General features: G+C 41.3%; 1 protein-coding gene across 4 annotated transcripts in view; it reads right to left on the bottom strand.

Moving 5' to 3' along the window:
• Positions 1-9,957: 9,957 nt before the first annotated feature.
• Positions 9,958-24,354, bottom strand: part of ttll7 (tubulin tyrosine ligase-like family, member 7) — a 55,612-nt gene continuing 41,215 nt past the window's right edge. Inside the window, exons 16-21 of one of the 4 annotated variants that reach the window (XR_014536331.1) lie at positions 22,864-23,202; positions 21,989-22,123; positions 20,592-20,672; positions 16,183-16,343; positions 14,549-14,725; positions 9,958-11,419 (exon numbers count right to left, since the gene is read on the bottom strand). Coding sequence is in view for 3 of the 4 variants with exons in the window: in XM_083558457.1 (XP_083414583.1) it covers positions 13,536-13,725; positions 14,549-14,722; positions 16,183-16,343; positions 20,592-20,672; positions 21,989-22,123; positions 22,868-23,202 (1,076 nt within the window). In the remaining variant the exon portion in view is untranslated. Of the gene's footprint in view, positions 11,420-13,450; positions 13,726-14,548; positions 14,726-16,182; positions 16,344-20,591; positions 20,673-21,988; positions 22,124-22,863; positions 23,203-24,354 lie in introns of those variants that run through there. The other 3 variants (XM_083558458.1, XM_083558459.1, XM_083558457.1) reach the window with 3 other exon arrangements.

The raw sequence follows: 24,354 nt of genomic DNA, 5'->3' as shown, positions 1-24,354 counted from the left end.
TCGAAATCATTCAGGTTAAATGAACACTTACAGCGTACACTGATGGCCGTAATTGCCTAGTGTACCTCGGAGAACTGTTTAACACTGTAGGTATTATATTAACTCAGCTAATTTTCAGTGTACCAACAGTGAAAGAGAATCACCTCACTATTGCTGGAAGGCATTTCTGTAGGGTTTTTATTTTTTATAATGGCATCATGGTCTATGAGCTTTTTTTTTTTTTTTTTTTTTTTGCCAGAACAATAATCCTAGAAAAAAACTCTTTGCCAAAGGATTATTACTACACCGAGGACTTGACCCTGAAGGTTTACAGAAAGAAAGAAAAAAAACAGCTTTTAGGGCATACCTGCTCAAAAGGACAAAGCCAAAGTATGTCACTGTTTCATCTCGGACACTGGTAAATGCAATAAAGTGCAATAAATTGGTCAGATGCTTTAAAGTCAGTGTTTGTGTAGCGGCCTATCTGAGTCAGTGGTCTTACATTGCCTTCATTACTCCTGGCAACTAATGAAGTTAGATCCTCCACTCCTTCACTTTATTGTCTCTTCTCTTTCGTGAATGTGGGGAAACAGCTAAAAGGGGGGAGAGTAATATTGCTGTGGCTGGGTAAATATTTCCCTTCATAATTCAAACCTTATCTCGACTCCCATAACAAAGTAATCTTTGCTTGGCGGTTCAGAAGGAAAACAGAAGGGTCCTGTCTCTGAAGTAATAAAGCCATGTTTGGTGTGGTTGACTACATGTCACTGTTTGTCCTCTGGCATCGAATGAACAGTAAAAACTTCCTTAAAGCTAGCCAGTACATTGTTATATATATATATATATATATATATATATATATATATATATATATATATATATATATATATATATATATATATATATATATATATACTATAACGCAAATTTTATATTAATAAACATTAATAAACATGCATTTGCATAAAGTATCCATATTTGTCCTTTAGAAAAGTATACATTTATATATTTAACCATTTTAATTAAATTAATCGTGATTAAATATTTGAATCGATTTATAGCTCTGTATATACACACATGCAAGTTCAAGTCCACGGTGCAGATGGTCATCTTATAAACTTCTTGTAATCCTCGAAGACGTTGGTGGCCTGTTATCCTCCAGGGGAAAAACAAGGACTTAAGAGAAATAACAAATATCTCGGTATGGTTCCCTCCACACATCAGGCCGTCATGACCCTTCTCAAGACCCACAAAGGCTAGCAGGAAGTGGGCACACGAGGAGTTGGCCCTCAGCACTCAGGTGACCAGGAAATGCCTGGCCAGTGTTTGAGACCATCTGTCCACCACGGTGGAGCTGAGTAACAGCAGAGCTGCTTGGACACATAATGAGAGCTGTGTTTAGCTCATTTACTTTGTGATTTTCTGGCAGCCAGGGCCCCCGATTCTGTTGGAAAAGCTGTCAGATGGGATATATCAATCGGCAAAAAAAAAAAAAAAGAAGGAAAACGAGAGAAATATGGGAGCATGTAATTACAACCTGCTCCTTGTTACCAAACATTAAGTTAAAAAAGCATGTTTGCTTTTAAGTGTCAACGAAGAACAATCCGGAGGCACTGTTTAGTTTCGGACAATAATTACTTACCAACAAAATGCGTTGTGCTGGATTTTATGGCGTGCCACTTTTTCATGCTGTAACTAAACAACGGCAACTGGAGCAGTATGATGCTAGTATGCCTTGGAGAGCATATAGCAGTGTAGGATGAGTTGACCTTCAGGCTTTTTTTTTTTTTTGGGTTTGATTTTATAATTTTAGACATCACCTGTCACTGTGTCCGAAGAGGCTATAGCCACTACCCAGAAGTGCCATCCCTGCTGTGCACAACATCAAACCATTTCAAGTTCTTTTGATGTCTGAATGGAACAAAAAGGCCGCCAACACTTTATTAAACAGCATATCCGCTGCTACTCGGCTGATGGCTTGAGCAGTTCGGGGAAAACAATCCCTGTAGCCAGTCCTCAAAGGTTAGAAGAGAAGACTGCTGGTGGATGGAACTTGCAGCTGGGATGTTCTCAAGTTCGCTTTGTGTTCTTGTACTATTTTTTTGTTCTGCACTTACACCATATTCTTTTTCTCTCTGCTTTGTATCTTTCCAGTGTCTCTGTGTGGGGTGTAGCAGCCCATGACCCGTCCTCGTCCCTGTGGCTCTCGCAGCAAGACATCTCACGGTTGGACACGGCTGACCGTGTCTCCCAAACACCCTGTCTGAGAGGGTCAGGGGAGGGGAGTTTGTTTTTACTGGACTTCTGGGAGGCTGAGAATGAGTCAAATGGGGTCATAGGGAATATGAGTCAATTCTGTATCAAGACCTGCATAGCTGAACATCTGGACAAAGGCACAGCTGGATCAAATGATTTGTTTTGCCTTTGCACGGAATGTGTGGGATATACAGTGTTGTATAGCGTTTTGAACTGGATAATGTTTTGTGAAGGTTTTCTTTGAAATAAACCATTTCAATTCAGTTTTACTTAAAACAAATGTTTTAACAATAGACATTGCCTATTGCCTGTTTGACAAAAATCCGGATGTAGATTAAAGCAAGGCTTTATGAATGATATGAGTATGAAATCTTTGTAAAAACTCGAAAGGGAATTTCTATTTCATCATAAAGGTGCAGAAGCGGAGAAGACAAACGTTACTGTTTCGAAAGGATGCCCAGTATGCTCATATTGGGAATGGGGATCCTGAGACAAGCACAATGATTACAAAGCCAAGCAAATGGTATGTCATTTCTTAAACAGATGTGTGCAGCCATGTTCCTGAATTTTCCAGCAGGTCTCTGCCGGCATTCCCTGGTATCGCAATCAGGATTTTAAACTCCTCTCTCGGTGCCTTGATCAGACCTTGTGCTATTTTTACCGACCCAAGAGGCTCTTGAGCGGTTTTTCTTTGATTGCAAAAGAAAGTGTGCTTCTCTCTCGACCTGCCTGATATCCTTCCTAAACTGCAGGCCAAGCTGAACTAATCTTTACCTCAGCCTATTGGAAAATCTTGCATCCGTGTTAAACATTGTTTGTGTGATCGATGAAATGGATACTGTTATATATACCAAATGTCTGAAGCGTCTGTAAGGACATCAAGTCGTAAAACTTTCGTTTTTTTACGCAAGGCTGTTTTTTATGATGTCTTAGTTGTCGGCTTAATTGATATGGCAGACTATCTGCCCATACGGCTGGAGACACGAGGGCATAAAAGATAGCTGCCTGGGTGCTCGAATGGAGACAGAATCTTTTTTTGATGCGATGTGAAGCCACCTGACTGTCTGGGTGCATTCGCAGCTATTGAACACTTGACCATGTGTTCTTTTTTTTTTTTTTTTCCCCGCTTCCGAGCACGTTCATAATACATTCAGGAACTCTTTTCATAAGAGTGTTATTTATGACTTCTTTATTCACAACGCTCCCCAGAGCTTCAAACCCTGGCTAGATTTGGAGTAGCAGCAGGAAGGGATTTTCTTTTTTGAAGAAGGATGAGATCAGTTTAATCAGCGGAGGCCTTATGAATCATTTTTCTCAAATTCAAACACAACCTTTCTCACCAATATGAGGTGAATTTTCATATGTGAAAGTGGGTCTTCTTTTACGTATAAAAAATGTTTATTTGTAAAAGGTGTGCGTTTTTAAGTTGCGGTATTTACTATGATCTCTAAACAATGTGCTTGAACTGGCCATGAACTAAAAGTCCTTGCTATACAGTATAGAAGAAAAGAGCGGAAAGAATAAAGCAGTGATTACAGACTCAGTTCTGATCCATTTAGACTGGTTCTTGCTTATGCAGATAAAAATAGAATAAAGAAAAATATCGAATGAAATGCTATTTTTTTTCCCATAATACTGTTATTTCTGACTAATTTAATAACTACTTAAAAACATACACACACACACACATTACATATCCACCAGTTATTTCAAACTTTAAGTAGAAACTTTTGCCTTGAGAAACTCATAAAAAAAAAAAGCAACAAGAAAAAGAGAAATAAAACCCTCATAAAGCAAACTCATAAAGAACCCCTAAGGACTGCATATTTAGTGATCGCTAATGACAGTGTTGTAAGAAATACAGGCATGGGGAATTTTAAGAGGACATTAAGAAAGGTTGCGGGGGAAAGAGCAATTTTTCCCCCGTGGAAACACGAAAACATGTTTTTGGATGCTCTGTCCAGCAGCCCTAACGCTCTTCGGCATAAATCCATCAGCATCAGACGGATCTGCAGAACTCAAATCCAGCCAGAGCGTTACGGCAAAACCACAAGTGTAGAACGGAAAGCGGCTTTGTCCTTGCTCTGGGTTTGAACCCATTTTAACTCATTAAATCCATCGACGGGCTGGCAAATAACCTGACATTAGCCAGGTTAATACAGTGTTAACAAGCGAGTCATTTCACCGAGTGTCGTTCATTCCCCGACATCCGAGGCAAGACTTTGTATACAATGGGCCTCATTTATGGGCCATTTAGTCAAATTGTGTGTAAATACGTTTTCAAACCTCAGTAAAAATTCCCAGCAGATTCCCCGCCAGCTAATTTTCTTTGTACATGCACTTTGCACGTGCTGATAATTGGCAATCTCCAATAAAGAGCAAAGTGTGTTTAGCACGTAAGTGATACCCGCAAAAATCCAAAAATCTGCTTACAGAGAAATGAAAGCAAGGAAAGGATGACTGGAGCACCTTATAGATGCTGCCTGCACTAAATCCAGCAATTCACCTCAGCAACTGCAGTCTTTCACCCAACCATAGGCACAGACGACCTCTCACTTGTATATGGGACGTATTAATGGTAAGATTCACAGATTCGTAAAAAAAACAATTTATTTCTATATAATAATTAGTAGATGCGCTATACTTATATTATTTAGAAAGTGACCAATCATTTGTGACCAATATTTGATATGTAGATTGATTTCTCCTCGTATCGCAGGGGCATGTCCTGAGATTCACATTGAATACAGATTATCATGGCAGAGGTAGAGCTGCATCTTCCAAGAGACAGAACAGAAAAAGTGCTTCTGGTAATCTGTTTACCTTTTTTTTTTTTTTTTGGACAACAAAGGCCTGTTTGTGAAAGGGCCATGGCAAGTCAGATTGCACTTAAGTAAATGTATGATTTGTTGTCCGTCTGAACCAAAGAAATAAAAGTGAACAACCATATTGAATTGCAAAGAATCATATTATTACCATTGAATCGTATCGTGTTGAATCGAATTGAATTCGAATCCCGCTGCATCATAATAGGGGTGGATCGAATCACATTACATTGGTGGCTGCTTCATATGTATCTTAACGTATCGTATCGTCGGCTATGCATCAAAATGCGTGTCGCATCGGCCTCAGTTATGAAGATGCACATCCCTAATGGGAGGATTTAATTTGATTCTAATTGAATAACTAGTACTATTTCATCTGGACTGCTTGCGTTCAAGTCATTCACAACTTGATGTCATATTCCATAAATAGAATCAACTCAGCCCAATTATATGATTATGCCTTTCAATCGAATTTCACGTTAGTGAGTCTCCTCACACACCTTTTTTTTTTTTTTTTCCTTCAACTGGATTTTTACAAATACCACATTTCAAAAAAGTAACTGCTCCTGTTTGTATTCAGCTTGATAAACAAGGCCTAATAAAATAATCCAGCTTCTGACTCAATATACAGTATATAACAAGAAGTTTTTTTTGTTGTTGTTGTTGAATTGAAGTCCTTCACTGAACTCAAAAATTGAATTAAGGTTGAAAATCCTCCCAAGGTATTCGCCTGTGCAATATTTTAGTCCCGACCTTCGGATGACATGAAGGCAGAAAAGAAATAAGAGGTCCGATGGCATGTAGAGTGAACGCGTCTAAATCGTCCGCAGGCAGCTATCAACCAGAAGGATTCCTTTAAAATCCTTTTGCCTCTGACTCTTCGAATGGTAAAAGATGACAGGCAGCTAAATTTGTAATACCAGAGAGCTATATTTACCAAACCGATTTCATGCTAGGCTACTGCACTGTCCATGTCATCACAAATTTCTGGATCTCTTGGCCTTACCGCAGCGCTAATATTGCCTACCCGAGGTAAGAATTCCGATGTGAGTCATGCCACGCTCCATGATTAGAGCCAGCTGAGGAGTGTTCAGCCTATATATGAGAGGCTATGCTGAGCTATGACATACAATCTGGACTTTCATTTATTGGGCTGTGAATACATTAAACAGAAGAAAGAAATACTTCATTGTGGACCTGCTGGTCAGCAAGACCTCTGCTCTGCAGCGGAATGAGGTCACAGACCCACCTGTTGAAGTAAATCGGCTTCTCAATGTCCCGAATCTCTGCTTGGCACTCTTGAACTGAAGCCCAAAAAGCTTGAAATCTTCTGACACTGAGCAGAGCTTAACCTAATTTTTGACTTCCAGTGGAGGCTGGCCAGACGTGCTGATTGGCATGAGGTCCAAAAGACAGCTGGGGCAGCGATAAGTACCAAAGAGTGAGCTCATGTAAGTGGAAAGAATAAATATTAGAAAGTCCCACTGATTGAAGACTATGGAAGTTTCTTTTTTTTTTTTTTACCCCCATCCATCCTTAATAACAGCTTTATCCTGGTCAAGGTCATAGTTGAGTCGGAGCCTCAGTCCATCACAGGAAATCGTGGATAAGCATTTATACCTGGGGTCACACTTATTTGCATAGTCATAACACCTACCTGGCAGGTTTCTGGGAGGAAACTGGAGAACCCCAGCACAATACGAAGCACAATAGGCACAATAAGAACATATATATGTTTGCACAGACCTGTTTTATTTCAGAGTTTTTAACTACATGGCTTCTTATTTTTGGATGAACAAAATCATCAAAAGTCAAATGTCAAGTCCTAAAGCTACCTGGAGGATATCTGATATGAGTTAAAAGGGGTAAAAAAAAGAGAAACCGGATGAAAAACAAAAGAAAAACGGTATAATTGTAGACAAAATGATAGGAGGGGTGGGATTTTTGGATCGTTAGGGGCGCTTTGCTTTCTAAAAGAGCCTACTTGAAACCCTCTCTAAAAAAGAATTTCTCTGTTGTAAGGATCGACAATTAACCTTTAAGGGGTTCCCTAGTGGGACACCATGAAACCTTTTTTTTTTCCCAAGTGCTTCTTTTGATAGGAATTCTTAAAGAATTTTTGGGTTCTTGTTGCAGGTTTGGTGAAACAAGAGCACCATCCGAGCCTATTAAAATAAATTATTTTTAGGCAAGATTTTTTTTGAAAATGTGAGCCCCTTTTCAGAGACAACAGCCAAAAGCCTGTCTGATTCACAGAGTCTGAAGCAAGCTCATTTGCCTAGCATATTTTTTGATCTTTCAATTGTGTGAAAGTGTCAGATATAAGCAAAAATATTCACAGAGGAGGAACAGAGGTCTAAGCACGGAGCAAAGGTTTAAACCCTGGATATATACTGTTTATTTGTGCTTCACGCTGACCTTCTGGTGCCCTTCTTAAGATTAGAATTTTTCTGAAATCAAGAGCGCACGCTGACAGCCCTTATTGCGCACCGTTAGGTGAACAGAGGTAAGCAGGCCAGGCCGACGCCAAAAACCATCAGAAAATAACTGGACTCAGCATAGTGTGGCTTTGGAAACAAGGTGAGAAGCATCTGGAGTTGATTTCCATTAACAGGATCAGTACAAAACAAGTTTTCTATATGAAAAGGGATACAAAAAAAAAAAACTAAAATACTGAAGATCTTTTTTCCTCCAAGCTCTATGAAACTTTCCAGAACAAGTAGCGTTCTTTGTTGAATATGAATTACAATTTGACCCGTCAAAATAGTTATTCTGCAGTGTAATTAATCACACACAGAAGAAAAGAAGTCAGACCGGATTCAATAGGTTTGCATTACTGTTTTTGTCACTTAAATAATTGAGTACTTCAGCTCCCCAGGCCTCTGGAGATTATCCAATCAGTATGAGGCTTGAACATCTTTTCACACAGGCTATTTGTGATCTCGAGATCAATTCTTGCACGTGGGTCAACATCAGGTAACCGTCCTTTGAGTCTCGCGATATCTTGACAGAATGAAGAATGGGAGACTGGAGGGCAACGTTAGAGCACTTTGTCAATGGATCAATCCGCTTCCATTTGGTTAAGCGTCCCTCAAGATGACTCTTGAGCCAGAGGTAACCACGCAGAAATACACCCTTGGAAAAACAGCGAGCACTTCTAATTAGGCAAATTCAGTAAAACTAAGCCTCCAGTGCATTGGCATGCTACATCAAGGTAGGAGAGTGATAGAGTCTGTCTGGTCTCTGAGTGAGCAGACAGCTGTTTGTTCCCTGAGCTCAGCAGTAGACTAATGGGCAGAGCAGCCCTGTCTGATGTCTCTGAGCCTGGCTGGAGGGGATATATCGATAATCTCCATGAGGATGTCTCAATCCCCACGAGAACTCCCAGACCAGTCCTCTCGGAATGCTTGGTCTTTCTACTCTGACACTGTCGCACCATTGTGAAAGAGCAGTGGGGCTCCTTCCTGCCTTTTGAAGCGCCCCAAGCGGTAGCAAGAAAGAGGAAGGGAGTGATCCCACTCGGGCAGATCTGAGCCCCAGCTGCGTCAGAAGTGCTAATTCGCCCCCTAGATGGAGCTTGTGAATTTGAGATTCTTCCTGGTTCAGGGCACACAGGCAAGCTTTAAGCTATCGCTTTTATTGAGAGCGCAGCACACGCATGTAGCTATTCCTGTAGATCTATTATCTCAACACAATCAGGAGATGGTCTGTGGGGCAGTCGCTCGAGTTCCATAACGGCTGTCAACCTGCTTTTAGAACTAAGATTTGAGGGCTCTTTTTAAGATAAACCTAAGTCTCAGGGTCCAGTCATGAACAGGAATATTAGAGTACATTACAAAACATACGCTCTTACAATATTCCATGGGTCTTCATCTGGCGATATGCGACCCCTAGGTGGTCCGCGGCGGTACTGCGAGGAGTCTGCTAATTCATGTTAAATCACAAATAATGTTTTGTTAAATAAAATTATAAAGATGGGTAAAATCGTCGAAGATAAAATAGTAAATTGTACAAATATTATAATTATTACATGAAGGTTTGATCAAACTTTATGTAAATTGTGATTTTAATAGCTTTTTTGTTATGATGCACAAATCTTATGATGCACAAATCTTCGTAAAGTTTGTAATGACAAACCTTTTCAGGATTGAGAATGGTGTTTAAGTTATGAAGAGAAGGTATCTGTTTGTTTTTTTTGTCTTCATAAAGTGAGTTTGCACTGTTTGAAAAACAGGATTAAACACATTTTTTTTAATAAGTTTTTTGATTGGCATTCATACAGTGTGTGATCAAACTCAGACATCGTCTGATAGCCATAGTATTAAAAATACCTAAAAGTGGGTCACCGTCAAGAACCTACATAGAGTCCACACTCCAGTGCAGGTGAAACTAGCTCGGTTCCCACTAGCTGACCATGCTGGGTGACAAGGATTTAACACCAGAGAGCAGGGGAATAGTCCTCAAGTTTCTGAGTCAGTTCCGAAGAAAGCAGTGCCATTGTTCAAGGAAGAATTTCAAGGTCATGACTCTACAGCACCACACTTGACAGATAGGAGAAGGAAGAGATGTAAAGGGGGAGGGGAATAGAAGAAAAAAGAAGGTTGGCAGCCTGAAAATGAGTGCACTAGTGTAAATAAGGGACAGGATCACATCTATTCCCCTGGCCTTGAGACGGGGCATGACACGACAAGGTTACCGAGGTTGCTCTTCGGAGTTTCACATGAGACACGGAAGCGTGGATTTGTGCAGGTTTGAGTGTATGCGCGGTTGTTTTGAAATTCTAAAAATACCTCATATTGCATTAAGATTAAAAAGAAAGCCCAAAGCAAAAAGTTTTGACTCAGTGAACAGAAATGAGACAAAAACGGCTTTACGATAAATAAAACAAAAAAAAATATAGAACCACAAGTTTTTTTTATTGCTGTTAAACTTAAAAATCATTATCTAGAATGAACATGAATGAAATCCAGGCAAAGGAAAATTTTGGATAGGGGAAAAAAAACAAACAAAAAACAAATAGGCATCTTAGCATAAAGTTGTCGCCATGTTCATTAAAAAAGAACTGCTGAAGGACGTAACCAAAAATATCCCGCATAAGCATTTTTTATTTTTATTTTTTATTTTTTTTACGGGATACAATCTACCTGAAAATTAGCTACCAGGAGCTTTTTCAAATTGAAATTCTAACGCTACCTACTGTCATACGGAGCATTCTAATTACTCACTAACCTCAATTTAGAAGCCATTAACACATTCCTGGTTGTGCTTAAGTCTTGGCACGCCACAATCTGCACTGGTACTTGCATACAGGCTTTGAGAAAATACAGGGCATAGCTGCTAAAACACAAACATGGCAGCTTAGCAAAGACCTACAGTAGTCATTCTCATGCCTTTAATATATTACAAAAAAAATAAAAATTATAATAATAACTTAACATACAAAAAAACAACAACAAAAAAAAACAATTGCACAAAATCAATATATGTTTTTCAAATTTGATGTTAGTGCATGTAAATGAAAACGTTTCCAATCGAATAAATAGTATAAATAAATTCAAGTATTTCTGATGTGCAATGATTTCCTCTTAGTCAGTTGAAAAAAACAAACAAAAAAAAACAAGTTTAAAGGACTATGTACAGGCCATACACAAGTGAACGCTATTAGCTGCAGCAATGCATAATTCTTTTGTCTCTTTCGTCCCAGAGGTGTGTAATCAGAAGACCTGTCCTTCATTCTGGCTCCTCTAAATTCTTTTTACTACTACGTACTGTGGCAAAATGTAATAAAATCGTTGAAGAAAAACAGCACCAGCCATTGGCAAACATAGCAAGCGGCGAAAAAGAAAAACAGCGTCGTGTGTTATCTTTCTTCGACGGCGAGCATACGTACGATTCCCGTTCCATCTACTTTTTACTGACACATTCACGCTGTTATTGAGTGTTTTGCAAGTCCGTGATATGAATCCATAACGGTGAACCGTATATTTTATAGTTTAATAGAGGGGAATAATTTTACAGGAGACCATTATTTATTTTTTTTATACCCGAGATCCAGGGGCACAAGCCGAACTCAAGGGAGGGACTGTCTAATTGTCTGCCTCTGTTGCGCCAACGACTACATATAAAAATGCGGACTGGCAAAATCCCCTTTCGCATGCTTCCAGAGTTAGCATGTCCCCAACGGGTGGGGGTTTAGTTGAAGGATCTGTGCCCCTCTCCTCCCCAGGAGGCAGCGAGGGCCCAGGGTGGATTAGAAGTGGCCCATGCGGGTGGTGAAAAGACTGCGAGAGGCCACGTTCCGGCTTGAGCTGGAGGAAGGCCACTTGATGATAAACTGGGAGGTCACTGGCACCAGATACCTAGACACACAGAGAGATGGGAAACAGGGACAGGGGGAAAGACAGGAGATGTGGAAACCGGATTAGAGTTGCAAAAGGTCACACGGGGAGATCAGGCCGCGTTAGCAATCTGACAACATAAAGCAAACCCGCCCTTTAGCTCGATACTGTCCAACCCAACACGTTCCCTGTCTTCCTGCTAATCCCTTTGTGTAAATGCCGTCTGTTTTTAATGATGAGTGACATTTTGCATCTTCACTCGGGGCAGCTGAACAAGCCTCGGGTTAATAGACTGGCGGGGGGACGTTGTTTCACATCAGCGCTGCTTACGTCTATCTAACAGGGGAAGAGTGTCCGAAAGTGGATACTGGCTCAGATAATTAGGGCCTGAAATGAGACGTGGAGGTGAAACAATTGAGACAGGATATGACCCACATAGGAGAGCTGTTCGGAACTCATCACGGGTTGTTAATGAGGACATTTAAATTATTTGTTCATTAAAAGTGAGTGAAAGCTAACACACTGCTTTGCTCTAACCAAATGACCTACACCTGGTTAGTGCAATATGACAGGACTGAAAAAAGAAAAAAAAAATATCTGTAACAGTAACTGTAAAATAACCCTTGGGCTTGTCACTGTATCATGGTACTCGTGACAGTCTTCCTTGTATAATATCCCCAGGACAAATTAGCCATGCTGCTTCTTCTAAGTATACTAAAAAAGATTTGCTCTGAGGGCTTCTGCTGCATTGGCACCATACCCAGGAGACTTGTGAAAAGTCAAATTAACTTCATTTAGTTCAGGAAGAATGCCCTTGAAACTGCTCAAGAGTACTGGTAGTGCTTGTCAAGCAGATATTTTAGAATGTAGATTAACGACTGTACGTCCAGCCCGTTCACCAATGCGCAGTAATGAATGAGGGGGTATATTTCTATCAAGCACAAATATCAACATACACAACATACCTAAATGTCAATACTTTAGAATTTGACCGGTTAGCTCAATCCATGATTTTGCTAAGACAAATAATAAATTAAAATGTGTGCCAGATGTTTTTTTTAAAAAGTGTGATTTTTGTTACATTTCTGGACCAAAATCCGTTATTTTCAAAAAGGTTCACAAATATTTTTCAAGCCCAACGGTTCCATTTCCCATATAAATCTCTGACAAAGGTGTCTGTTTAAGGATGCATGTAACGCGGTTTCGTGACTCAGAGTCCAATCAGGCTGCTGGCAATATTTAATTGGACCTCTATAATGCTTCCACCAGGTCCTTGGCTTTTGATCACTGAGTAGTTCTTAGGAAAACCTGCCAGTGAAAACCCCCTGAGAGCCAGCAGCTGTCTAACTGTATTATTATTATTTTTTTTTTGAGAATGTGCGGGTCTTCCTAATTACACACAATGACTTGGAGATCCGCACGTACCTCCAGTCAGTTTGCGTGTTTAATGTTTTAAAATATATGTTCGATAGTCCTGCCACACTGTGCTGCAGATGGATTTTGAGGGCGAAAAATAAACATGTGATATCTGTTATATATAATGGAGATATATATATATATATATATATATATATATATATATATATATATATATATATATATATATATATATATATATATATACACACACATACACATCACAGTCGCCTTGAGAGTTTGTCTCTGCCACCCTGATGGCTCTGGACCCTGTGTCTCTCCACTGGCCAAGACTGGCAAGTGGAGGCAGATGTAGGACAGGCAGCGTATGGGTGCATGTAGGGAGGCAACGCACATGCCAGAGAGGAGGATGAGTGGCTGTTGAAAGGAGGGGGGGGTCACCAGCAATATGGTGCCATGCCCCTACTCAGACATCATTTTCCTAACGAGGCAAAGCATATGCCGGCTAAGTGAAAAGTCTAATCTGTCATCCCCCTGCTCCGTTCTGCCACTGAGCCGTCAATGAGGCATGTCCTGGGAAAGATATGGAAGTGCGCGTCATGCACCATGCAGTGAAACTGTTGCGATTCGCTGTGACGAATGAGCGGGTGCTTGTTGCCATGGTAAGTGGAGAGGATGGAGGAATGGCTGGCTTGCTTTCTTAGAAAACTTTTTTTTTTTTTTTTTCATTTTAGTCAGCATCCCCTCCGAGATGCCATGTTCAGAAACAAAGCGAGCAAAAGTGGCAAACAGGTGCATGAGGGTGGGTGGTTACAGTCTGGACAGACTGTATATATGGGGGGGGGGGGGATTGATCCAAAAGAGTAGAAAGACCTGCGTCAAGGAGAGAAAGGGTAGAAGAGGAAGGGGTCGAGCCACGAGACGAGACTGGTCCGGCAGCCGAGGGCGAGCTTCACCACAGTCCGCAAGTCAAGAGCAGAAAGACAGGGTCATAGATTTAATGGAGGAGGAGAAAAATGGAGGAGACCATGCCCATACAAACACTTTTATCTGTTTAGTTCTAAGGGAGGATATGAATTGGTCGAGTGTATAACAATTTCTGGTGAATTCTAGCCAAAGTGTAATTAAATTAAACCTGGTGTTTAAATGCTGAGGTGAATTAGGTATATTTAAGCAACGATATGACCAAAGCAGAACTGGACTCAAGCACCCTTTGAATAAAAAAAAATTATAAAAAAAACTTGTACAAATAGGCAACATATATAATATGGGCAGGACCTTGAAATAGACTCGTACAATGTACTAAAACTACAGGCTGAAAAGTCATATACATGTAGTCTTGTAGATATACATGTAGACATAAGTCTTAATTTGGAATAACACATGAAATCGTTATTTATTGTAATTACACAGGTGTTGGTAAAAATAACTAAATGCCGGTTGCAATATATAGGCTTAAAAATCTCTGATATTATCTGCAGCTATAGACCACAGGAAGCAGGCTGTGCACAAGCTCTTCAGATTATTTCGCTCTGGCTCATCTCTTTTATAATTGAATTAGCTGCGCCTCAGGGGGCCTACTAAATTAAGTGATAATCTGAGGGTCATTCTTTTCTCTTCACAGCTTCTTCTCGTGCAGCTGAAGAGTCAGATATGCCCCTTTCCCAGCCATCTCCCCCTTGAACTTTGCTACACAGGGGACCAAGGTTGAACAGATAGGGAAAAAAAAAATATGTGTGAAGAGAAGAGAAAGTCTGAGGGGAGGGGGATTACCTGGGGTCATCCCACTCTGGGTTCAGGCCAGTCAGCGACCCTCGTGACTCCGCGACGAACTTGTAAACCACGAGCAGGCAGTCGCGGCACAGCTGCACCAAGCGCTGGCAGCACTGCAACTCCTGCGGCGTCACCACCTCGCTGCTCTTGCTGAAGATGCTCTCCCACGATGACCTTCTGGAAGTGTGAGCAGATACAAGCGGCAAAAGTTCTTAATACCAGAAATTTCCACAAAGAATTCAGTAAACACCCCAGGACTTCTGTCTCAGCAGACACTTTGATGAATGAGTGTCAAAAAGAATTCAAAGGGCCAGGTCCTCAGCGTGGGCCGACTAAAAGGGAAAATATTGAGCTAAAATAACGTCTTTCTCTTTTCAAAGTCATTGGACGGCAGCGGTGATTGTGTTTGATTGTGGAGATGAAGGAATATAATAGCTGGGGATCTGAGAGTGCATTACAGGCGAGGAGGCCTTCACAATGCTCCCATGCTGGGCTTTCCTCTGAGCACTAGCTGCCCACAGACCTCCTTCATGCACCAGGCCCTGATTAAATGGCAGCAGCATGGGGTGCTTAGCACCATCACTAATCCCCTAGTGCCATGCATACTCTCATTAAGTTAAAATAAAACTGGGTGGTTACATATCTCCAGATCTGTCAATTATACGTACAAGTGGGTTGGAGAAAAACCTTGTAGACCCACTAGACTGCCCACACAAGAAATGAATAGAAGGGTACGGGTGGGATTTTATGCATTTCTTAGTTTTTTCCTTATGGAACAGTGAACGTAAAATGTACTGTTTTGACAGCAATCGCTGCAATCCTACTGAAAACAAGCGCACAATAGAATTCCCTGAGCACGTGCACTAAACCGTCCAACCTTTGATGGGCAGAAAAACTCACAAGTTAAAAACCCTTTAAACTTTTATTTCTTTTTTTGCCATCAATATTGGAAACATGCATGCACCATTCACTATATTAGCAGCATCTGCACGCATGCTCGTTTGTTCAATTATGCAATTAGCCAATCAGGTGGCAGCAACGCAATGCACAGAATCATCAAACAGATCACGAGCTTCGGATTCACTAAAACTGGACAACCGAAAAGTGAAAAAACACCGTCGGGTCTTTCTTTAAAGTGAACCCAAGATTCCTGACTTGACAGGTAGGGAACCTGATGAGGTCTTGAGCTGCCTTAAGGTTTGTTTTTTTTCTGCTCACCACATTTATTAAGAGGGGTTACATGAGTTACCATTACCCTCCTGTCAGCACAGAACGTTCTGGCCATTCTCTTCTGACCTCTCACATTAATGAAGCTCTGCCGACCACAGCAAATTCTCTTTGTGCATGAACTTTTCAGGAGAGAAACAGTTTCTTAAATACACAAACCAACCTGTCTAAGAAAACGCCACGGTCACTGGGATCTTGTTAAAAGGATTTGAAAATGAACCGAAGCTCATGACAGGTACTTTTTTTTGTTGTTTTTGTTTTGAGCTGCATGTTTTCCTGTGGCTGATAAGGAATTATGTACCCTTTTGACAACTCGAGCTAAATTGACTCGTTCGGCCAATTATCCGACACCGTTCGTTGTTTACGAATCGATTCGCTCAGTGTATGTTTCAGGAAGAGCTCCTTACCCAGAGCTGCAGAAACAGTTCCACAGGCCTTGACCGTGGCTCCAGAGCAGGCGACTGAAGACACGGCTAAAAAGGCGGTGGAGACGTAAACTGTCGATGTCCATCTCCCTCCAGATCCTTTGGAGCAATGAACGAACGTTGGTGCGGACAATGTCCAGGACCTTCATGTATGAAACACATGAGTAAAGACACATAAATGGCATTACATCACCAGAGCCAGAATATGCAATACAATAAAAACAGTATCTTTTTCACTTTCTATAGTCACAGTCATAAAGACTCATGCAGGAATGCAGGTTTGGTGCAGGTCTAATCAATCAATTGGGTCTGTCACGAGGGGTAGAAGGGGGGAGGGATGACAGGTGCAGAGGTTGAATAGAGTGATTGGAGTGCAAGGCTGAACGATGGGTACTAGAATGTCATTCAAAGTCTAAATTGAGACTAAACAGGTTCAAGAACACTAACGGTCCCACAGACTGGCTGGCTAATTTTCTGTCATGTGACACTCAGATTTAATGATCACCTGTGAGAATTTTTCTGCACAGTGATCCTTTATATTTCAGCTAATATCACACATGACAATCTGTGTAAGTAATCGGACTTTTAAATCAATCTAACAGTATAGGTTTCACAAAAAAAGAAAAAGGGCGAAACGATCATAAGCGTCTATTAAAAGAATCCTAAATATAGAGATATACTACATACTTAGGGCTTTCCTGAGAATTGGTTAATGAAATTCATAATACAAGTCGATACCTGGAGACAATGATTCATATTCAGATTTGAGCTAAGCATGTGCTCGTTTCATTTTTTTTTTCCACACGGTTCTTTCAGTGTAATGCAATTTGCTGCGTTTGGTTTGTGCTTCCGCTGTTTTCACTACCTTTAAAACAAGCATCCTATAACCTGATTTACTTTAAATAGATCGAGGCTGATTCTCATGAATTGTTTGCTTTCTTTTATCGTTGCAAATTTGTCTCAATTTCGCAATTTGGGTTCAATCCACATTAACTGGCTGCCTGCCTAGAAATTAACGCTTGATACGAGAGTACAGCATATCCTAACAATAACAGAAATGCAGGCCAAACATTGTTATTGTTTTTTGTAAATATATTTCAATACACATTTGGACTAAAGGACATTTGGACAATTTGTGATTATTTGTGTCACAGTGTTATTTATTTTTTTTTTTAAAAGTTGCCCAAATCGTGAATTCCCGGGTGGAACTCTGGTATAATATCATATTAATAAATGTCATTCTACTTATCACTGTTTGTATGAAAGATTTCTGAGATCTGATACCGATGTATTACTTCTTCATTACAGATAATTCATCATACTGTACAATACAGTAATTCAGAATTATAAATCCATATTTTTAATGCTTTTAACAGACTTATAATCAATTACCAACTGCAAGAAGCTCACATAAACCAATCATATTGACTGCAGTGAATTGGTGCATGCAGCCCTGCACTGAGCCCGACACGGGTCCTTTTTTTTTTCTGTGGCTGACTCGTGATTATGCGCATCATCCATAACATTTAACCCACTGACAGGTAAAGTGAATCAAGTTGATTACACCATTATGATATAACAATGGCACTTCGCTCTACCACCGATATGGACCCACAGTTACGATGACATCATCCTGCCCTTCTCATCACTTTGCCGTCCAATCAAATGCTCATTTGGAATTTTAATTGTCCCGCCCTTAACATTACAAAAAAAATTGAAAATTCAACTTTGTTGTCGTTATGCAAAGTACATGTTCAGAGTCAATGAAATGCAGATGTTGAGTGAAGCAAATTCTATCAGTGTGCCTTAATGAGGCTTTTGAATGAGTGTTTTATTTAGTTTTCCTTTTATATAAAAAGAAAAAAGCTTCAGTTCCTTCACTCGGAGGAAAGTGTTGGAGACTAATAGCTTCGTGACAGGCATTTTTCCATCCGTTTTTCCGGCATGACCTCAAAGTCAACCGCTGTTTTATTTACTTCACTGGAACAAAAATACTGCTAGGGGTGGACCTGGTCAATATTAGGCAAGTGGATTTAATGTTGTGGCTGCTCAGAGTCTATACAGAGTAAGATGTACATAATGGATATAACAGAAAACCGTGTTTCCCCACAGACCATTATTACTGACGCACCACCCGTTTCCGGGCCCCTGCGTCGGTAATTATGGTCTGTGGAGAAACACGGTGCTCCGTATGGAGTTAGACTAAAAGAAGCACTGAGGCGAATTATTTATATAATTTGTATTTGCGTTATTAAATAAATGGATTTCGTTTTCCCAGATTGCAACTTTAGCCATTAAAATGTAAATTATTTTCAAAAGGAAACGTTTCAATGACTTGTCTTATTGTCGCTTGTATATTTAGTGTTGCTCTTTAATGGAGAAAAAAGTACTTCTTATCCGATTACTCGAGTAATCGATTGACTAATTGGTAGAATACTCGATTACTAAAACAATCGATAGCTGCAGCCTTACATAACAACTTCAGCAATACGCCAGCTCGTTTTAATCCCCAGTGTCCTTCACAAACCGCATAGAAGCGAACAGTATAGTAGTCCAGCGATACGATGGAGGACATTGAAGCTTATCAAGGAACCGCGGGTTCATTATTTGGTACCGGGTGTTGCAGCAAGTTAAATTAATTGGTTATACGTTCGGACATGACAAGAGCGTAGCGTATGTACGGCCCATCTGGCAGCCAATTGTGAGAAGCCAGGACGATCGCATAGTGAGAAAAGGTGAGAGCAGCTGTTACTTAGCAACCCAGCGGAGCCAGATTCTCACAGTAATTCATGCCATTATTCTGAACATAACATGACAGAACACGAATATATGCCTCGGCCAAACTTTGGGTTGGTTTGTATGAAGAAATAAATATGAATGGGTTTTTAAGTCTGATCAAACCCAACATGAGAATATATGAGTGCATTATTCAATACTTTTACGAGCACTACTACTACTACTAATAATAATTATCATCAGGTTCAATGTAACTATTCCTTCATTCCCGAAAGACGGCGTTAAACACGGCTGATTATCTCACTGCAGGAGAAGCTGCTCTCACTCTGCCACACTCAGCTGATAAAGCCCTAATATGCATGCTCCTTGCAACTGAATAAAACCTCGGGCTGGTTATTTTGGAAAAGACAAGTCCACGTGACAAGTCCATACATCAGCAGTCTTACATTACAACAGAGAACTGTAAGAACTTTCTGACATTTCTCCCACTCTGAGAACGACCAAGACTGCTGATATAACAATTCTTAATCAATTAGCAATATTTTTCAAAAATTGTTGCCTCATCAGAAAATAGTGCACAATGCGAGTTTCTGTCCACTAAAACATTTTGACTGGGGGAAAAAAAAAAAATCTAATTAAGCATATTCTGGAGAGCTGGAAAAAAAAAAAACAGGAACGTCGTCAAAAGTGAGTCCAGACTTCAGGTGTGTTAACTTTCCCATCATGCTGTACTTTGGAGGACTGAAGAACCTTTCAGCTCTTTCACTCTGCTCATTAATTAGTAACGAGTATTGATCGTGAAGATGTAAATTATAGACCAAAAACATAACAATTAGCACCTTTGAACTCTAACCAGTCTTCGAGTCATACATATATACGATTAAAGCTTCGGTAAGCAAATCGAGCTCTCACGAACATGAGCACCTACGTGTCCGGCAAAATTTCGAACCCCTTCGACCAAAGATTTGTCGTGCGAAATGAACGTCTCTTACTGAACGGAACTGACTGTGTTAATCTGTAATTATTTTCATAACTCATGTTAGCATGAACAGAGATCAGTCGAGTGAAGAGATGATGATGATGAGGTTCTAAATGCATCGAGTTACTTTCACCGCAGGTGATTAGACAGAGACTGATGTGGATGATGCTGATAATCAGAGTCGTAATTCGTTTAGACTTCTCTCAAATTTTGGCAGGGTTGCCATTTTTGTTTTTTTTTCCCCCCGTAAGTAGATTAGGTTACAAATATAGTGAAATAGAATGAAAACCAATATATGTGGTTCTCTCTGGTCTGGGGTTTGCTATAACTTGGGATAAAGAGATGTGAACATAAAGCTCAGGTGTCAGTTCACTTAGAAAAGACCTAGCAGTCAGAATCATATACAGTGAAGAACCGAAACGAGAGCGCTGCTCCCACGTCAAGTCCATGACGATTTCATGTGCGCATGCAGAAAAAAATAAAAGGCACACGGCACCATGTGACTATTTAATACATCCAAATATGGACATTTTTAGTTCCAGAAAAGTCACCAAACATTTAGTTTTTCGCTTCCAGCCGCTTTAACTTAGATGTCAAACTCAAAAATCGATCATTTACTTCATTTGAAAGTCGTATAAAACTGTGAGATTGTGTGAGTGAATTGACGACACTTTACCTTTCTTTGTTTGGTGGCATCCAACTTCACAAGCCAATAAGAAGCCACTTTTGGTTTATGATATTTCCAGTTGTTTAAAATCTGTGGGTGACAACAACAATAACAACAACAACATCAACAAAAAAAGAATTACAGTCATTTTGGGACAAAAGACAACATTGCTGTCCTATTAAGTATGCGTTTCCTATTAAGTTGCTTATAGTCAGTGCATTTTCCCCCCTCAGGCGCTCCCTAAGCATCACCCTGCTAAGCTGTAACAGTTTTTTTTTTTTTTGACTACTCTAAAATAAAAATCAATGCTTCTCTGCAACACAAGCATTAACAAAGACAAATCTTGACACAAACAGACCACGCGGCGTTCTTTTTCCTCTTTCCTTCCGCAGCGAGGTGTCGTTTATCTTTTCCTTTATCCGTTTTTAACTAGTTCATAGATCAATCTTAATGTGTGACTACACTACGATTATCAATTTCGAACAGGCAGATCTCTCATCAGCGTGCCTTGTCCCCGCGTTACGGATCTGATATTCTATTTACGTTCTCCTGCAGACTTGCGAGAGGAGACAAATCTCTGGCTCGTTCCTCCGCGGAGGAAACGAAGCGTGGACGTGGTCACAATAAAGGATGACGGTGGAGCACTCGGGCATTGATATGGTCGTAAACGTTAAATTCGTCTTCTTGGATAAATCGGTAATAATTCATTCAGGCTCGCATCTGCTCCATACTAATCGGGAGGCCGTGAATTACACAGTGATGCACCTGGATATCGAAATGACTGCGTTCCGCTTCCTCGTTTACAACAGATTTCTGAGGGTGTTTGTTTTTTTTTTTATTGGAAATGCGGTATTTGGGACACATATTAGGAGTTAGGAACTCTTTCTGAATGATGACTCAAAAAGGTTTTTTATTGTATTTCATGAGAGACACAGTAAGCACAAAACTTGCATACATGTTCAATTTTTCCCTTTATGAAAGTGCAAAAAACAAAACTGTTATGTTATTGGAAAGGGTCTCGAACAGGTGCTGCTGCCCAGATGCGTTTTCCATGGTGCCAGCTAATCGCTCTCATTAACCATACAGGTGGACGGCTAATGACACTACGTACAGAACTAAACAGAGTGAAAGAGATAGATAGATAGATAGATAGATAGATAGATAGATAGATAGATAGATAGATAGATAGATAGATAGATAGATAGATAGATAGATAGATAGATAGATAGATAGATAGATAAAGAGAGAGAGAGAGAGAGAGAGAGAGAGAGAGAGAGAGAGAGAGAGAGAGAGAGAGAGAGAGAGAAAGAGAGAGAAAGAGAGAGAACGATTGAGAGTCGGTGCTACAGGCAGCACTCTCCACAAATGAGCTGGGGGAACGAGAGGAGAGCGGTATACTAACTCACCTCGTCCAGCACGGCCTCCGCTTCCTCCTCGCTCTTCCCTGGGAATCGTATGCGCAACTCCCCCAGCGCGGCCAGCGTCTGCCGCGTCAGCTCCGCCTCCTGCTCCTTGCTCCTCGCGTTCAGCAGGGACTCTCCCTGTGGCGCACGCACACGCAAACACACACACATCCACACACACAAAACGCAATGAAGATGAATTAGTGCACGCCGCCTTTTCTCCTTCCGTCATCAGCTTTTCCTTTCCTCTCCGCTCTCCGCAGGCCCGGAGAGCGAGGCGAGGCGAGGATGCCACAATTAGAGTGGCACAGCCGCGAGCGATCGCTTGCCGGCTCCAGCCTGGATCCCAGAGGTACCTGCTGTGCCAGATGAGCCCAGGTGACTGGAGGTTGGCTCAGCGTGTCAGAACTGTCAGATTGTGAGACGGAGTGTAAAAGTGCCAGTGCTGCTCTGACTGTGGGACATCTTAACGCTCGTTACAAAGAGTGCTTAAAGAGAGGCGCGCCGCTGAGTGGAGGGAGTTTAGGGGCTAGTCAGATTAGCATAAAGAAGAGAGAGAGAGAGAGTGTGTGTGAGCTGGGGCACATGTTACAGGGAGCAAATGAGGTCTGTGTTAAGGGATGTGCATGTGTTACGATGAGATGCGGAGCAGATCCGAGCGACGTGTCGATGTGTCTTCGCCCCCTTCATACAAAAGCCCACTGTGTTCCACTGACCCTGATACACAAACGACATTACCTGCTTCATGTATTTATAACAGCAGGTAAAACTATTGGTCTGGTTCATGATGGTAACTGGTTAAAATATCTGGTATGGAAAAAGCAGAAACGCTTGTGTGTGTGTGTGTGTGTGTGTGTGTGTGTACGTGTGTTTTACACTTGCCGTGGTGGAGTGGATCGTGCCCAGGCTGCTGCTGTGGGGCATTCTGTGGGCAGAGCTGTTGCGGCTGAGCGAGTGCGAGCGCAGAGCTGTGTGGGGCCGAACCGATGATGTTTGCGGAGCCAAAGCTCCTGCATGGCCTGATGCTACACCAGTGCTTCCCATCTGTGGCAAACTTTTGTTCGCAGTGCCTTTACTGTCACTGCTGGGCGACTGTCCACTCAACGAAGAGATGGAGCGCGGACACGAGACAGAGCGGCGGATCAGTCCCGAGAGCGATGGCGAAGACACTGAGCCCACTTTCTCCGGTTTGGGAGGAGGCTTCCAGTGCACACGGCCTGAGAGAGAAAGAATAAAAGAAAGTTTTTTAATGTTCCTGACAGAATAGATGATAATATTGAGAGTTAAACAAATAATTGTCTCTTAGATACACACAAAATCCTTGATAAACCTGAGCTGAGGAGTGTATGAAGTCAGAATTCCCCCCTCCCTGACAACACAACACAAAACAACTGTGGCTTCCATTAATCACACAAGGCATGTGCTGGTCTTAGTGGCCTGGCTCGGCAGTTTCCGGATTAAGAGCCGTAGCAGCTTTTGCCCGCACGCGCGCCGAAGTGTTGAACGACCTCCAGCTTGTCCACAGGCCAGCCGGCCTCTGTGTTCTGCCTGCGAGTCTTGAGGGAAGGAAGTTGCCAAGTCGTGCGCATTATAGGGGCTTAGCTTAGGCCACCCCCAGACGGGGCGTCAAAGTCACTCCAGCCTCGGCGACTCGCTCACCCCTCAAACTTCAGCCAAATCACGGCTTTGTCCTTCATTCCGGAGCTAATGGAAAAACTGGAGGGTTTGACCGCTTGCTCGAGCAAAAAAAAAAAATCTTTCAACAATCCGCTCTGGCCCTGTGACACTCCCATACACGCTGGCATGGTGTGATAGTGAGGCATCAGAAAGGCAGGTGAAGAGGAGAAATTACGGTTATAAAGGACTATATGTTCACTGGTAGACCCCAATGGTAAAGTCTAACCTTTTCAGGTTTGTTTGCTTTTCTTTACAAGGTAAACCCAGTTCAGTCAGGCTCCCTGATTCAGGATGAAATCCTGGGCCTCCTTACTGACTAGCAGACTGAAACACATCAAAAAAGCTCATTAAAGCCACCATCTATGGGAGTCGAGAGAGCTCTCAAGCTATCACCCACTACTGCCAGCCAGTCAAATTAACAGCCTCTGGACTGCACCATCAGATCCTTGTGACCCTAATTAAAAAAGATGGATTTTGCCTGTTTCATGTATTAATTAGGTAAACAAATGCATTAAACGAGATTTACATCTGTAATTTGAGGTTAGTGCTGCAGCTGACACCACTAGATTGCATAATTGTGTCTAGAGTTGGTCTGGCCAGCGAAAAAAAAAAAAAAAAAAAAAAGGCTTGAGGGTGTGGAAGTATGTCTGTGACAATGGCAGAAGTTTGTTTAAGTAATTACGAAGCCTTCG

This window comes from Silurus aristotelis (assembly GCF_946808225.1).
Source record: "Silurus aristotelis genome assembly, chromosome: 13".
Taxonomy (NCBI): Eukaryota; Metazoa; Chordata; class Actinopteri; order Siluriformes; family Siluridae; genus Silurus; species Silurus aristotelis.
The sequence above is the reverse complement of the archived record's forward strand: the minus strand, read 5'-3'. Positions and strand labels throughout refer to the sequence as shown.